Genomic DNA, 17,705 nt, shown 5'->3' with positions numbered 1-17,705 from the left:
TGAGGCAAGCTCTATGGGGAAGGGAGGCTGGCTTGGGAGCTCACGACAGTGACGGCAGCGGAAGTGAAGCCGCACAGGGTGCTCCGCTATGGAAGCCTCTGCCATGCGAGGGCATTTCACTAAAACACACACGTGAAACCCATCATCTCCACCGTTTCCAGTTGTGCGGACCATCAGTGCTAAGTATGTTTACAGTGTGCAGCCAATTTTCAGAGATTTTTCATCTTACAAAATGGACACTCTTCCATTCCTTTCTTACCCCAAACTCCGGCAATACCCATTCTACTTTCAATTTCTAGGTATTTGCCTACTTTAGAAATGTAATATAATGGAAATCTTGGAGCCCAGATTAGCCTCATCTGGTACTGTGGTTTGAATGTAAGATGTTCCTCATAGTTCCAAGTGTTCAACTTGGTCCCCAGCAGGGTAGGTCTTGGGGTGGGATCTAGCTAGAGGAGGTGAGACCCTGGAGAGGGACCTTGAGGCTTCTTAGCCTGTTTCACCAGTCTCTGTGTCCTGTTTATGGACACAATGTGACCAGCTGCCTCATTTTCCTGGTGCCATGCCTCCCTGCCTGCCCACCATGATGGACTGTCTCCTCTACAGCTGTAAACTAAACCCTTCCTCTTTCAAGTCACTTCTTGTCAGGCATTTGATCACATCAATGAGGAAAGTAACTACCACACTAAGATCTGCAACTTATGTCTGCAACATACGTCTGGCACTGCATCACAAGTGGAAAATCTCACACATGCTGCATTGTGAGATCAGTCAAGACAAGAATACTGAATGAAATATGTGGGGTAAAATTGCATTCAGGCAATGTGTAGAAGGTGCATATGAAATATGAATGAAGTTTTGTTTGAAAGTGGGTCCCTACCCAAGGTATTTCATTATGTGTATGCTAATATGTCCAAATCTGAAAATACCCCAAATCTAAAATATTTCAGTCCCAAGCATTTGGCCAAGGGATAATCAACCTGGAGTTTTGCTTTTCTGATTGCCTAATGTTACTTAGCATAATGTTAGCTATTTAATTTTAAATTAAATAAAAATGTTCCTTGGGGTGATGGCTTAGCTGTTAAGGTGCCTGCCTGCAAAGCCAAAGGACCCAGGTTCACTTCCCCAGCACCCATGTAAGCCAGAGGCACAAGGTGGCCCATGTGTCTGGAGTTTGTTTGCAGTGGCTGGAGGCCCTGACATGCCCATTATCTCTCTATATATCTGCCTCTCTCTCTCATAAATAAATAAATATTTAAAAAATGTTCTTTGGTTGCACTACACACATTCCAATACTCATCAATGTTGTTTGGCTAATGGCTATCAGTTGCACAGGTAGAGAATATTACAATATCTTACAAAGTCTATTGGACATAAAGCTGATGGCTTTCTGACTGGTATAGGTATTGGGAAAAAAAAAATACCAGATATATTTGTTGTACTGTGCCAGCTAATGGATATTCTGTCTTACTTTTCAACCACATAAATGATACCTGCCATAATATTTTCACATTTCTAACTTATATCCTTATCTCCTCTCTTCCAAAGCATGCATCATTAAAAATAATTTTAGCAAGAGAGATCTAGCGAGCAAAATACATTTTAAAATGCTCCCAGTGAGGAATTAGGAAATGCCTGTTAGCCTCGCCATTGATGGGAGTTAAATTGGAGTGTTTCATTAATTAGAACTGCAAGTTTATTACTAACCTGGCAGGCATCCTAATGGGCTTTGGCCACAAAACAGCCTTATTCAGTAAACCTGACCCTTAGCTTGCTACTTTTAAGGCTTTTTTCCCCTTGGAAACCACAGTAAAAGAGAAATACTAGGTCTCTATCAAGTACCCACATGCACGTATTTGTTCAGAGAAGACGTACGCAAGGGCTTGGGGATTTAGCTCAGTGGAAGAGTTCCTGCAAAGCTCTGGGCCTGGTTCCCAGCACCACACAAAGAAGGAAGGAAGAGTACTCTTACAGACCCCAGCTTAGAGCTGCTTATGTGAGTGCTGATCCGTGCTCCGTCAAATGCAGGTGCATGTATTATTTCTTAAAGGGCTTTTTGTCTCTCTTCTCTGTTCTGTTCTTTCTTTTTCCTTCTTTTTGAGGCACTCTAGCCTAGACTGACCTGGAACTCCCTCTGTGATCCAGGCTGGCCGTGAGCTCATAGTGATCTTCCTATCTCAGCCTCCTAAGTTCTACAATTATAGGTGTGAATCACCATGCTTGGCCTTTAAAATGTTTTTCTAAACACCTTGTGGTTCCTGTTTACTCAACGGAGTTCCTAACCCACAGTGGGGTGTATGGGATCAGAGATAGAGTGATTCAGTTTCAGGCTGACAGAGCAGCACCTCAGCCCCCACCCACTTGTGTGTCCTCTCCCCAACAATCTGCCGCTTTCTTCTTCCTCCTTCTTTGGGAGTAAAGCACAGGAGATTTATTGAGAAAAAGGTAGAAAAGCCCCAAAGTGTTTGAGTAAGCATGGTCAGGATGTAGGTTGGCATCCAGAGAACAGAAGGAGGGCTGGAGAGATGGCTTAGCAGTTCAGCGCTTGTCTGTGAAGCCCAAGGATCCCAGTTCAAGGTTCGATTCCCCAGGACCCATGTTAGCCAGATGCACAAGGTGGCACATGCATCTGGAGTTCGTTTGCAGTGGCTGGAGGCCCTGGAATGCCCATTCTCTCTCTCTCCCCCTCTTTCTCTGTCACTCTCAAATAAATAAAAAAAAAAAATAAACAAAGAACAGAAGGAAAGAGAAAAAAGGAAAAAATACTCTTACTTACAGAAGATAGGTGGGTGCTTGAAGAAAAATGAAGGCTTCAAAATGAATTTTTGAGCTAGAGTTAGTGGAGCAAGTAGACAAAGTCTGTGTAAGGTTTTGCAAGTTGAACTAAGCTCCAGTTTTGTGGTGGAGTCAGCCTTAGGACTGAGATCCACCTCTGGAGGAGCGGAGCCTGCTTTCAGAACTTGGAGGAAGAGCTTACCCTAGCCTGCCCGTAGCCACTCCCTGACATTCCTTTGGGTCTCTTAGATGCGCCCAGCTCTTTGCTAACTGAGTTTTCATGGGCAAGAGCATATTTTGTCACTGGAATAAGTGACAAGTCAGTACTTTGGGATTAGCAAAAGCCTTGATCGGGAAATCTTTATTTTTGGGTTCCTTTGGGAGAAAGTATTGCTCCCCACCCAGTAAAGTCCTTAACCACACATGGCTACTAAAATGTAAATTATGTAAAGTTTTGAATAAAGCTGGAAACTCAGTTCTGCCACCATGCTAACTGCCCCTCAACAGTTGCAAGTGAGGCCAGTGGTTACCACACCACAGTGTGCAATAGGTTGCTTCTATCAGTAGCTGATCCAGGAGCTCCAGGTCATTTCTGGGCTAGCCATTGTGTAAACTGGCACTCAGGCAAACTAAAAACACTTAGCCAGTTTGCTGCTGGTTGTGATGAAGCTTGCTGGCTCTCTTCACTCTTTAAAACAAACACACAGGCACAGGAGAAGGACCAACTATAGTTGGGTGGCATGGTACCTGCCCTCAAGGGGCTTTTGGGGGGGAACAATGAAGCATATTTACAAGTAACAAATGTACATTATTCTGGAATAAGCTGAATGTGTTAGTTTTGTCAGATGCTGAATAAATCACAGAACCCTTTATAGAAACCTTCTTGAAAAAGTACAGTTTTGAATCAAATCTTGATATGCAAAAAGACTAGAGGAAGGACATTTAGGCTAGGTGCAGAGGCCAAATGACAAAAAGAAAAAAAAAAAAGAGGTGTAGGGAGTCAAGCTCAGTTTGTAGACTGATAGAAAATAAGAAAAGAGTACTTATTACTTGTGAAAGATCATTGTACATAAGACATTGTACAGAACTGGGTCCACACTGGTATAGAAGACATGATCTCTGCTTTTACACTGTGAAGGCTTTGGAGGGAGAAACCACTGATTGTTGATCATAGAATGATCTCATTTCAGACTGTGACTTATTAGAAAAAAGGACAGTCATTTTATGAAAGTGTATACTACACTAACATAAATTAGAGTGACTTTTAAGCTGTAATGTGAGGTTTAAGGAGTTAATTAGGTGATTAGTTTTGGTGTTGAGAGCAGGGAAAGGAATGCCCAGGAAAGGGTGAGGAGCGTGTGCAGAGGTCCTGGGATATTGGAGAGCTAGGAAAAGGTTGGTATGCTGGAGTTGTGAGTGCAAGGGAGTGAGTTGTGTGATTAGAAACTAAGGTGGGAGGCTGAGGGAATGGCTCAGTGGTTAAGGTATTTGCCTGTGAAGCCTAAGGACCCTGGTTCTATTCCCCAGGACCCACGTAAACTAGATGCTCAAAGGGGCGCATGAGTCTAGAGAGTTGGTTTGCAGTGGCTGGAGGCCCTGGTGTGCCCATTCTCTCTTTCTACCTACCTCTTCTCTGCCTCTCAAATAAATAAATAATAAAATATTAAGAAAAAAAACCAAGGAGGGGACACAAGGTTGACTAGACTTAATTTGTCAGGTCTTTATTTTGAGAGCTGCAGTCAATCTCTGAGGTATTTTAAGCAAAGATTACATAATTAGATCTTCATTATGAAAGAGTCTCTTTGGGAACAAGGTGGTGAACGTTTTGGAAGGCGGGTAACAGGCTTTGCACCAGCCACTGAGAGACCATGGGTAGGTCCAGACTAGAGATGGTGGTGCAGGGTGGCGGCAGCTGCGATGGAAGCAAGGGGCTAATTTCCATAGAGGTTTAGGAGACACAACCTGCAGGACTAGGCCTTGTGCTGGGTGATGGAGAAGCTGATGGTAAGGAAGGTGCCTGAGGCCCAGACGCTCCAGTGGGATGAGTAGTGAAGCCGGGCTCTGACATACGGAACCACTCTGGGAATGCTCATCCTTGCATATCAGGAAAGTAAGCTGGGTGTGGGGGTAGGGACCTCGAGTGGGGAACCAAGCTGGCCTTAATACTTGATCTTAGCCAAAAGGCCGGGAAGCAATTCAAGCTGCCTTAAACGTGGAGGTCATTGGTGTGTAACTGACCAGGGAAGCTCTGGGCATGCATGGATATTCCCAGGGAATGAGCACTGAGTGAGGACACAAGGATGTAGTAGTTAGGATGTACAGTGTCTGTTTAAGAGAGACAACCCAGCTCAGGGAAGCACCCACAAAAGGAGGAAAAGCCAAGGTGCCTGACCATTATGTCACCGAGGAAGAGTAAGAGTTATTTTTTAAAAGGGAGGGCAGTGATAGCTTTCCATTCATCAAGTCAAGTTCCTGTAACACCTCAAATCCATTACATGGTGGCCATGCTTGTCTGGGCCAAGGCACTCGCATAGTGCATGAGGTACAGTCAGCTCACAGTATCTTTGCAGGTTCTCTATCTGTGGGCTCAGCCAGCTGAGGAGCAGAAATGCAGGACAGAATTGTGTCTCTACTAAACATACTCAGACTTTGTTCTTTTTATTCCCTGAACAACACAGTAGATGAATTATTTATGTAGCATTTACACTGTATTAGGTGCCATAAATGATCTAGAGATGAGTTAAAGTCTACAGGAGATGAGATAGGACTTGTGCAAATGCTACATGGTCTTTCAGAGAAAGGAGCGAGGTTTCTGTGGATTCCAATCTCCTGTAAATACCAAGGGACAATCACTTGCCACTTATTCCTGTGCTCATGTGACTGCAGTGTATGTGTGAGTGTGAACCTCCTTTCCTTTCTCCTGTATCACTGCTCTCTTTTGGCTGCCACTGTAGACTGTTGCCAGTCTCAGCTTATTCAGTCCCATGGAGAACTAAACAATATTTGGTCTCTGTAATTCTACTCCAGGTGTGCCCCCTGGTTAGCTAACCAGGATCGCTTCATGAACTGACTGCTCATGGTTCAATAGTAAACCTGCCTCAACTGGTGGCATGCAGTTCAAGCACGTGTGGTTGGCCTGTTCCATGTTGGTTCCGTTGCCATTTCTTGCTTGCTTTTCTGATTCCAGAATGGCCAGAGCACCTCCAAGTTACTGCTTTGTGGCCTTGCCACCCCGGGCTAAGGATGGTCTGGTGGTGTTTGGGAAGAACTCTGCCCGCCCCAGGGACGAAGTGCAGGAGGTTGTGTATTTCCCAGCTGCGGACTGTGAGGCCGACAGCAAGGTTGAGGTAAGTGGGACACGCTTCTCTCGCTTTGCCTCCCTCCATCTGACTTCTCCCGGCAGCCCACTCACGTGTCAGATGCCCCGGCACTCCTGCTAATTCCCGTGTCCATTCAGGTGTGCTCATAGTCTTTAAAGCAAGGGGATGTGGAGAAGTCTGTGTTCATAAAGGCCCATGTTTTGTAGTTAAGTAAAATATTTCCATGGTTCCAAAGTCATATCTTTAAGAGATTCATGAAAGTCTAGTTCCTGCCCTTAACTCATTTACTCAGTTTCCTTTCTCCTTTAGATAACCACATTTTTGCCCGATTTAGGGGGCACAGCCTTGATTTAGAAAGCCTGTGGAACTTTGCTATTCAGAAGTGGGCACACTGCTCCTAGGAGCAGAGCCCAGGAGGCGAGGGAACTAACTGCTGATGCCTCTATCTCAGGAGTGGGCTGCGGCCTCCAGTGGGAGCTCCAGGAGCAAGGAAACCGTAAAGAAGGCTAGTTTACGCCACAGTAAACCTGCTGCATCTGCGGCCGCTGCTGCTCTGACGGCACTGTGGCTGTGGCTTCCTCTGCAGACAGGCACCCATTGGCACTTTTACTGAACAGCAAAAACCTACGTGAAATGAGTTCACTATGTGAACAAGTAGTGCATTTCATGAACCAAAGGTAAAAACTCCTCCCTAAGCCAGGCGTGGTGGCGCATGCCTTTAACCCCAGCACTCAGGAGGCAGAGGTAGGAAGATCGCCGTGAGTTCGAGGTCGCCCTGAATTCCAGGTCTGCCTAGACTAGAGTAAAACCCTACCTTGAAAAACCAAAAAACAAAAAAACCAAAAAAACCCCAACTCCTCCTTTCCTTCCTTCTCCTCCCTCGCTTGCTTCTCTCTCCCGCTTTCCTTCCTTTCTTTCCTTCCTTCCTTTTTTCCCGCCCTTGCTTTGGGACTCTATAACTCTGGGTCTGTTATAATTTTCATTATTAACCTTTTTTTTTGTTTACTGTCTTTTTGACATTTTCATACATGTATATTGCATTTTGATGATATGCACCAAACATTACTTTCTCTCATTTCCTCTCCTCCAGTGCCACGGTACTACTATTTTTTTTTTTTCAAGGTAGGGTCTCACTCTAGCTCAGGCTGACCTGGAATTCATTATGTATTCTCAGGTTGGCCTTGAACCCTCGGCGATCCTCCTACCTCTGCCTTCTGAGTGCTGGGATTAAAGGCGTGTGCCACCACGCCTGGCTTAGGGAGGAGTTACCACTTTTAAACAATATTGATTTTGCAGGTGTATTTGCCATCGCACACGTGGAATTCTGAGGACAACCTTGCCACGACCATGAGTTCTGGACTGTCTCCAGCTTTACATAGGGAATTGAACCCAGGCCAGCAAGCTTTACAACCTTTAAACACTGGACCATCTCCCCAGCTTCACAGTTTACTTTTTTTCTTTTTTTTAAGGTAGAGTCTCACTCTGGCCCAGGCTGATTTGGAATTCACTCTGTATTCTCAGGGTAGCCTCAAACTCACAGTGATCCTCCTACCTCTGCTTCCCGAGTGATGGGATTAAAGGCGTGTACCACTATGCCCAGTGGGGGCTCCCCATTTTTCAGTTAGGCTCGTTGACTATCCAGTTCCAGTGACCCCCTTTTTCTGGCCCCTCATCTGGTTTTGCAGGTGTGTGCAGCCATGTCTGGCTTTTTTCTGTGGCTCTGGGGACTGAGCTCTGGGGCCCGTGCTTGCACAGTCTTCTCACCCACGGGGCCATCTCCATGGCGCCCAGAGGCACACAGCTTGATACCAAAGTCAGGTTTGACATCCCACACTTGCTGAAAGTCTCTGGTATTATTTGGTAATAAGTCTCATCTCCACTATTTTTCTCTGTCGTTATTATTATTATTATTATTAGAGTTCATTTAACTTGCCTCCATTTTCCACTGTACAGAGCACTGAGCATGACTCAGGATTCTCAGTGAGGTCATCTGACTTCCATGATTTACGGTGGCTTTTGGTAGATTGTTTACTTTCCTCACCAATGAAAATGTTTGTGAGAAGAATAGAGAATTAAACTGTAATGCAGGCTTTATAACATTGTTAGAAAAATTGTCCAGATGGAGGCTTTAGGTATGTGTGTGGTGTGTGGGATGTGTTTATGTGTTTGGTACACATGTATATGAGGGAGAGGTCTGAATTTTAATATTGTTGGTCATTTCTTAGGGTAAGAGAGCACAGGCCACTCTGGCCTCCAGAGAGCTTAGCGGAGCTCCAAGGCCACTGTACAATGCCTTTCCTTTTCATCTGTTCCTGTAGCTCTGCGGCCAGGCTGCTCAGAGAGTGTGGCTTAGCCGGGCTTCTATCCAGCTGGCCTCCCTTCCCCAGCCCGCTCTTCAGCCCAGGTGTCTGCAGTGTGCCTTCTCAGTGAGCTCTTAAAGCATCAGGGAAATGCAAAAGAATTCCATGCTGTGGCTGGAGGTGTTGCTTTATGACCCCCATACCTTCTTTAACCTTCCTTTGGGCTCACAAATGGGTTAAGGACATATTTTCTCCAGACTGTCAAATAGCAGGCATCACCCTGGGGTAAAAAGAAAGAGCTTCAGTGATGAGGAACAATGTTGCTTTTGAATTGTGAATTTCTAAAAGTAAATTCTCTAAAATACTCTATTTTCCCCTGCCTTTTCTTGCTACCGTAGAAGTCTGGTTGACTCATCATGGCTTCCTTCAATGGTTCTCGCTGGCAGTGCCAGGGCTGTGCTTGCCATCTGAGTACAGTAAGAAAGGCACAATGGTTGCATTTCATTCACTGAAATGCCTATTGTGTGAGGCTCTGTTCGTCAGCCTTTCCCCGGGAGACGTCCAGACAGTGTGCCTGGAATGTGGGTGCCCAGATGCTGACAGGAAGCTGAGTTTGCTTTTCCTTTCTGACCAGTCCCACAAGGCAGCAAGGGCTTGCTTCGCAGAGTGATTGTGCCTGTCTTTGTAGGGCCGCTTCAAGGCTCATCTTTTCTCCCCTCTGTCTTGACAGGTGCCCTCTTGAAGCCACCTGAAAGGGTGGGTGCCCAGGATAGTCAAGACCTGCCATTGGGGAGCATGACCTTGCCTCCACCTTCTCCCTCTTCTCGCTCAGGCATTCCTGTGCTGTCTGTCTTTTAAACTTGCTGGCAGACTGTTTTGTGGTGGGCAGGGCGGGAGGGAGCATGGGGCAGCCAGCGGACGGCTCACCTCTTTCCATAGTTCCCTTGAACAGCTGAGTCATAACTGCAGCTGAGAGCTGAACCACCTCTGTAGAGACACTTTTAAGTGGTGAATGTTTTCTTTCTTTTCTTTGCTGCTTGTTCTTTTCTAATAGAAATATGGATAGGAATTTTGACTCCAAGCACTCAATTGTTTTTTTTTTTTTTCTATGATGGAGGAAGTTTTCAGGTGTTGTCCTGATCTGTTCCATGGAGAAAACTCTCCTACCATAAATGCCAGTTCTTCTTGGCCTCATTAATAATGTGGCAATTGCCAAGGTCGATGAATTTCATTTGGAAAGGTGACTGCCTGCACAACAACCTTCTATATGGCTGGCTCTCTAAAGTTTAGCTGACTCCATTTGGTATAAATAGGTCTTATGTTTGCAGTTTTTAAATAGCTAATCCATGAGGCTGGCATGCTCTTTCCGCCCCCACCAGCCCCACGTCCAGAGGTGGTTGTGGTGAGCTGGACTGAAACACAATGGAGTGGTCTTGATAGCTTGGCCAGGGTTTCCGTGGCCCAGGACAAAGGGATGGAGCTTGTGTGTAGGAGGATTTGGCCCACTGGCTTTCAGGGAGGTACCTTGGGGGTGGATGGGGCTGACACGACCCATTTGGCTACTTGAGGATCCCCTTCCTGCCTAATCTTTCTACATCTGGCCTGGGATGGGTCAGGTTGGCTGACATATTTTGAACACCCACAAGGACCATCTGGTCTTTTTGATTCAGCATGTGACATGTTTACCAGCCAGCTCTTATTGAGTCCTTGCAGCTCTGTGCTGCACTGTTGCCCCAGTGGCTCCCTCAGTGGCATAGTGGGAACCTTCCTTGACCATGAGTTTGCCAAAGACATCCCTACTTCTCTTTATTCTGCTCTTAGTTCAGTCTGGAATATCTTTGTTTTGTTTTGTTTGTTTTTTTGCTTTTCAAGGTAGGGTTTCACTCTAGCCCAGGCTGACCTGGAATTCACTATGTGGTCTTAGGGTGGCCTTGAACTCGTGGAGATCTTCCTCTCTCTGCCTCCCAAGTGGTGGGATTAAAGACATGTGCCATCACACCTGGCCAGTCTGGAATATCTTGATTCAGGAACTTGGAGTGTCTTTGAAAGACCTGGAGCTTTATCCCAGGGTGGGCAATAACTCAGATTTAGGGCTCTGGACTGTCACACAAAACTCCAAGTGAGTCAGAGGGCTCCAGATATGAATTTCAACAAATGGAATCCATAGACCAGAGGATAAGATTCAGAAATATTTTATTAAATTATAGCTTAGGAGAGGGAGAACTTAGAGAGACATAGCTTAGAGCTAAAGGAAAGGCAGGGAAATGCAAGGATCCTGTCCATTTGGTCAGGAGTAGCTTTCCCATAAATGGAAAATCCCACTCTGAGACCCAGATTGGGGTCTTATATGGGACTGGTTAGTCCACTCCTGATGTCAGGTATCTGAGGTCAGATTTTATGGGAATGGGCAATCTTTGCAGAAATCTTAATCCTCTAGCAAGGGCTGTCTTAGAAGGGTGATCATCTCATGAAGTGGAAGGACTCCCCCAGGGGGCAAAGATAAGGATGCTCCAGATCTTTTGGACGTTTCTGATCTGTAGCAAAGTGAAATGACCTAGATTCTTCCCCTGCAGGCTCAAAGGCATTCCCTAATTCTACTTTCAAGGGACCCCATTACCTTGCCACCATGTCTGGCCCATTTTTAAAAGATTTTATTTTTATTTATTTATTAGACACAGAGAAGAGAGAGAGAGTGTGTGTGAGAATGGGCATGCCAGGGCCTCTAGCCACTGCAAACGAACACCATACGTATGCACCCTCTTGTGCATCTGGTTAACGTGGGACCTGGAGAATAGAACTGGGGTATTTAGGCTTTGCAGGTATCTACCTCAACCACTAAGCCATCTCTCTAGCCCCATCTGACCCATTTTTAAAAATCATTTCAAGTGGTACTCACTTGACAAAGCCTCTGGCCACTGAGATGTATTCCACCTTTCCCATAAACCTGTTGTATGTTTTCTTAGACTTTTGTTATCTATCCATCACTCAAAAATTTTCATCGATGCTTACTATATACCAACCTTGAGATGTCAGTGAACTAAGGCAACAAGCTACCCTCCCTGTGGTACTGATATAGGGTTTGAGAAGGATGGAGCCTTTCTTGGCTTTAGTGGGTTTAATTCAGGGGCCTAAGGAAGATCAAGGGTCACTAAAGCTGGCTTGAGCCAGTGGCTCTTGAGTTCATTATCATATATCAATGAAGGATGGATGACTATGGGCAAAAGAGGAAGTGGGCTAAGTGGAAACTTTATGGGCAGAGAAAGACACTTAGGAACTAAGGTAGTCTTTATTTATTTATTTATTTATTTTTTTAAATTTTTATTTATTTATTTTGAGAGTGAGAGACACAGAGAGAAAGACAGATAGAGGGAGAGAGAGAGAATGGGCGCGCCAGGGCTTCCAGCCTCTGCAAACGAACTCCAGATGCGTGCGCCCCCTTGTGCATCTGGCTAACGTGGGACCTGGGGAACCGAGCCTCGAACCGGGGTCCTTAGGCTTCATAGGCAAGCGCTTAACTGCTAAGCCATCTCTCCAGCCCAGGTAGTCTTTATTAAGATTGGTGATTCTTGTCATGCATAGTGAGTCTGATCCGTGAGGGGCCACACACCATTTGTATGCCCCTCAGCCCAACTGGAGAGCTGATCATGCATTGCTCATCCCATTTGTGGAGTGGTGATGCATCATTGTACCTTCATCCATGCCCTCTCCCAACTGATTTTACTCATCTTGAGGGACATTGAATGAGTCACTTCCTATTTTTTTGACAATGGGCTACGTGACTAGCTTGTAATTTACCATAGACTCTCACCCTTGCTTCCTATGGGGACCTTCTTCTATCTTAAAATTGACATTCTAGCTGTGGGAAATAGTCTACATATATAGCACATGTAGTAAATGCATTAATTATGTGGTTCTTTAGAAAAGGACCCATTGCATGGAATAGGTAATAAGATAGGCTTGACCAGAAGGAGAGGGCAAGCTGTCATGTCCATGCAATAGATGGGCCCCAGTGACTCTTGCTGTAGTCATCCTGACAGTCATCATCATTTCTCTGAGGTCCTTTAACTTCCCTGCTGCCCAAAGGGAGGCCATCCTCATTGATGTTCTGCCAGCAGCATTTGGCACAAACTGCTGGATAGAAAGACAGGGAAAATCAGAGGGACTAGGGAAAGGAGTGTGCTTAGAAGATTCTTGCCACCAGAGTCGAGACTTCCAGTACACTCAGCATTTTCTATGAAGTCTGCCTTCATAAAAACAAATTTTTTATATAGGTATGTTTCAAATAAGAATATTAAAGAATCATGCTTGAAGTAGCTTCAGGCTTGCTGAGATGAACTTCCAAACCAGGCACAGTTATGGATATTTATTAAAGCTTACAGATCCAGGGGAAGTTCTATAATATTAGAAGAAGCTGGCCTGCTCTTACAGGACCAGGCAGAGAGAGAGAGAAGCCACAAGCCAAAAGCCATACAACATACTTTGCATATCTTTAGATTGGAATATCAAACTCACCATCATACCTTAAGATCCACCCAGTGACACCTCCTTCAGCCAGGTGGCTGTAGATACAAACTACAAACTATAAAACACTGAATATTGGGGGCCATCTATTCAAACTACCACATTTCAACTCTGGCCCCCAATAGATTCAAAACCATCACATATTGTAAATTGTATTCATCCAATTTCAAAGGTTTCCACAGTCTTGACCAACTTGAGATAGTTCCAAAGTTCCAGGTCTCCTCTGAGATTTAAGATTGTCTCCTAGATGTGAATCGTGTAAAATCAAACAAGTTGTATACTTTCAACATATCATGGCACAGAGTAAACTAATAAAACACTGAATATATTGGGGGCCATCTATGCAAACTACAATAATGCCTAAGGCCCAAATTGAAAACCTAGTTTGAAAATGACATTTTCTAGGACTTGCACAAGAACCCCATGTAGAGTAAAAGACGTGGTCTTGTAGCTCACAGTTTTATCTTATTAACTACAGTCTTACCCAAGGCCCGTCCAGAGCCATTGTCTGATCTCATTTATTGAAAAAGAAGGAAAAGAGAAGGAAAAAAACAAAAAAAGGTTTCTTAGCAACCATTTGAGATAGATGTAACTTGAAAGCCGCTGAGATTGTATGTATGGCTGTTGCTAAGATTTACATGTGACTTTCTAGAGAGGCCCACATTCATGCTTGGGTTCAAGTTATCCTTTCTTTGAGTACCGTTTTTTCTGTTAATTCTCACAGAAATGTCTTATCCATGAATTCTGCTCCCTACTGTCTGTCCTAACATTCTCTCCTGTGGTGAAGGATCTGAGCTTCCTCTGAGTTGAGGTTTCCGGCAAGAACTCTTCAGGCTGCTGTGGGGTGGGGGCAGTGTGAACAGAGTCCCCTCACCCATCTCACTGCTGCTGACACTTTGAGTACAGCTGGTGTCTGAGTAGTTGGTGAAATGGAGAAGTGGGGAGATGGATCAGCAGGTAAGAACGGCTGTTCACGTGTGAAGGCCTGATTCTCCCTGGGTTCAATCTCTAACACCATTTAAAAGGTGGGCATTTCTGTGCATGTTATTAATGTCAAGTCTGTGGGGAGTGGCGACCAGAGAATGACTAGGGCTTTCTGTCATCCAGTCTGATCAAAAAAATGGCAACTCCAGTTCAGTGAGAGACTGTCTCAGGGAAACGTATGGACGAGCAACAGAAGACCCTTGACATTCTGCTCCGGCTTCTGTGTATATGCATTGGGCACCCACAGCTGCACACAGAGGTGATTTCACCTCACATATTCCTCCATGGGTTTTACGGATAATGTAAGATGAAAATGAACGAATAAAATGAATTTGAGGACATATAAATAAAACTATTAATATTTTTACTGCCTTTTGAAAAAAAATGTTATGATAAACATATGCTTAAGAAGCTGAGTTTCCTTCCCTATTTTCTCATTCTTTTCAATATAATATTTGTTGCTTATGCTCATTGGGGGTAAGGGTTCTGGGAAGTCTTGATAAATACCTGTATCGGTCAGCTTTTTGTAAATATAAAAATACCTGAGCTAACTAAATAACATAGAGAAAAGTTTTTTATTTATTTTTTATTTTGGCTCCCAGTTTGTGATTGGTTGACTTGGGCCTGTGGGGAGGAAGGGGTGTATAGCAGAGTAGACCTGCCTATATCAAGTCTCAGGGAGCAAAGTAGAAAGAAGAATCCAGACCCTTAAGTCCCCTCTGAGAGTACGTCCCCAGTAACTTAAGGATCTCCTCCTACAGTTCCTACAGAAGGCTCTGACCCTCAGTCAGGCCACTGGTGACTAACGCTGGATGAAAGCCCAGCATGTTGTCTCTTCACTGGTGCCACACCCCTGCTTGACTCTGAGTAGGTATTTGAATCACTCAAGGAGTGCGTCTGTCAGTGGCAGCAGAGACACACAAATCGGCACAGCCAGCAGCTGCCTGTGGAGCTCTCTTCCCCTTAGGGACACTCCTCAGTGAAGCGGGAGCTTGATTCTGCTGCAGAAATTTGAGGACAAACCAGCATGAAGACAAGTCATTGAGTTCATTAACTATCTAGACATGGAAATGCAGAGTTTGGACTCAAGAACACAGGACTTGGAGACAAGTTGGGGCTCTAAGATTTATTCAATGCCAGGCAAGAGAATGTTGGCATCCAAAGCAAAAGGAAAGAAGATTCAGGATGCCCAGTCTGGGAAGGGCAGTGGTTCTAAGGCTTCTTGGGCCGGGGAGGTAGAATTGTGCACTGAGAGGGAAAAGCCTTGCATGGGACATGTGGACCATGACATGAGGCGAGGTGACTGCCCAACTGTGGCAGTGTCTTGTACTTACAGATTCTAACTCTCCGATTCCTTTACCCAAGAGTGGCCTGCTGCTTCTTAGACCAGAGCCAGAAAGAAAGAAAACTGATTTGGGTTGATTTAAACAAGAGTGAACCTACTGCTTCTGTGGCTGCCACTGTTTCTGCTGCTTCTGCTGACGGGCATGCCAAACAGCAATGTGCGAGGATGGACAGACAGGCAGCAAGTGCGTGAAAAGTCAGCATTACGTGAGTGAGGAGCAGGGAACTTTGACTCTAAAATAATTCTTTAAACATTTGTTCAATGGAAGGGATTCACGGACAGGATGGGTGAGCGCTCCTGATGCAGAAAGCCCCCACCTCCACCATCCACATACTCAGTCATTCTGAGCCCACCTGCTGCCTCCTGCCTTTCTGTAGTTAGTATGTTTCATGCATGTACACACTGTTCTGGGTCTGAAGTACAACCAGGCCACTGACCGTTGCTTGACTTTGCACTGAAGATTTTGAATGGAAGTGTTCTGAGACCTGCGACACTTCACCACAGAATCGAGTCCAGTGTTGAGCGGAGAGAGGCAGTGGCAAAGGCAGAAGCACGGGTTGGTCCAAGAGGAAATCCTGCTTCCTGTCTACCCAGCCTGTCTCACCCTCTTCAAGGATGAAGGCACTAACATGGCAGTCACTTTGGATTCCGCTGATACAGATGTGGATAACGGTTGAGAGATTTTCAGGTTCTTGTGTCCCAGAGCAAGGAATTAGATCAAGGGCACATGAATAGCAGTAGAAACTATTCAGAGAGAAAAGCACTTCTAAGATTGGATGTGGGCCAGGGAGCTAGGTAAGGAAAGAAGCCCCGTGGTGACTGGCCAGGAGAGTCCTGGCCAGTTTATGGGTCATTTACATAGCATCTGCCTTCTTTGGTGTTTGCTTTGTCTTTTACATGTAGCCTTGGTTGGAGAGGTTTCCAATTTTTCTGCCAAGTGGCTTCTTTTATACACTGATCTTGATGCCCATCTCTCTGTCTCATTCTCCTGTTACACCAGAACAATTCTGAAGACCAGACTAACCCCTGATATGAGACAGTTATCTATGAGAGCGAGCTGGTACCCTGGAGCCAAAGTAGTCATCTGAGAATCTGTTTGTCCCCACAAGCAATAGGTCTTCTTTGGACCACTTCAGTACCAGAACTGACATAATGATCAACTAGATCACACCTTGACCAGGCCTGCTTCATCATACATACCTCTTGTCCCTGCCCCAATTCTTCCTTTCTGTAACCTAAAGCTCATGTCACTATCCTAAAGATGAGCTTGGCATCACTGCACTCCCCTATATCTGCTCCTTTTCACCACATATTAAGCTCTCCTCCTCTACCTTTCATCATTCATTGCTCATGGCTTTACTTGGTAAATTGCAGGCGGCCGAGCCTAGTCCATTGGAGCTGCAAGAGCTAGGGTATTTACCCTAAAACTGTGCCTTCAGTTTCCCGCCTTACTAGCAAGTTTCGTCTTGGGAATCAAGCTTGTAACTCATGGGCCTTCGGGAAACCTTCCACGTCTAGACCATACAATGCTTGAACTGCCTTTTTTTTTTTTTTTGGTTTTTCGAGGTAGGGTCTCACTCTGGTCCAGGCTGACCTGGAATTAACTCTGTCATCTCAGGGTGACCTTGAACTCATGGCAATCCTCCTACCTCTGCCTCCCGAGTGCTGGGATTAAAGGCGTGCGCCACCACGCCCGGCTTGAACTGCCTTTTTAAACAGAAGGACAATTTGAAGATAGGAACTCAGTTTCATTTGGAAAAATACCAGAGTATAGTTATAAGGACTGCTTTAGCCAGATTTTTGTTCTATAAATCATTTTTTAAATAAGATTTTTAAAGTATTTTATTTTTATTTGTTTATTTGACAAAATAAAAGGGAGAGAGAATGGGTGTGCCAAGGGCTCCAACCACTGCAAAAAACTCCAGACATGTGCACACCCTTGTGCATCTTGCTAACGTTGGTCCTGAGAATTAAACCTGGGTCCTTTGGGTTTGCAGGCAAACACCTTAACCACTAAGCAATCCCTCCAGCCCCTATGAGCCATTTTTAAAAAGAAATTATTTTCAGCAACTAAATAGGGGAAAACATTTTAAGACTATGTTTTATTGTCAACTTTCCACGAAGAGTTTCAAAGTGTTTTTTGTTGTTGTTTTGTTTTTGCTACCTCTGGAATTACTTAGCTTTCAGTTTTTCAGTTTAAACATATATACCAAGGAAAATCATGTTACCCCAGGACTGAGAAACACCTGACATGAACGAGAATACACCATGTTTCAGCTTGTCCCTTAAGGGGGAGAGATTACTGAAAATCAGTGCAGAATAAATTTGGGCTACGTGTGTTCAAGCAGAGTTTTCTTGAATTAACAAGGGAAAAAAATCCAGGTTCCAGTGGATCCAGTGCTTTCAGCTGCCCAGTCTGAGATGCAAATGGCAGCTGGAGCTCAGGGCAGAGCTCTGCTT

At 44.9% G+C, this 17,705-nt stretch overlaps 1 protein-coding gene across 2 annotated transcripts in view; it reads left to right on the top strand.

The window, feature by feature from the left end:
* Window positions 1–17,705, top strand: part of Scrn1 (secernin 1) — a 78,121-nt gene that overhangs the window by 21,293 nt on the left and 39,123 nt on the right. For both annotated transcript variants that reach the window (XM_004652769.3, XM_045136119.1), the window contains exon 2: window positions 5,963–6,122. In XM_004652769.3, coding sequence (XP_004652826.1) covers window positions 5,964–6,122 — 159 coding nt within the window. In that variant the 5' untranslated portion in view covers window position 5,963. The remainder of the gene's footprint in view (window positions 1–5,962; window positions 6,123–17,705) is intronic.

This window comes from Jaculus jaculus, chromosome 16, assembly GCF_020740685.1.
Source record: "Jaculus jaculus isolate mJacJac1 chromosome 16, mJacJac1.mat.Y.cur, whole genome shotgun sequence".
Lineage (NCBI taxonomy): Eukaryota > Metazoa > Chordata > Mammalia > Rodentia > Dipodidae > Jaculus > Jaculus jaculus.
This window is presented reverse-complemented; position numbering and strand designations above follow the sequence as displayed.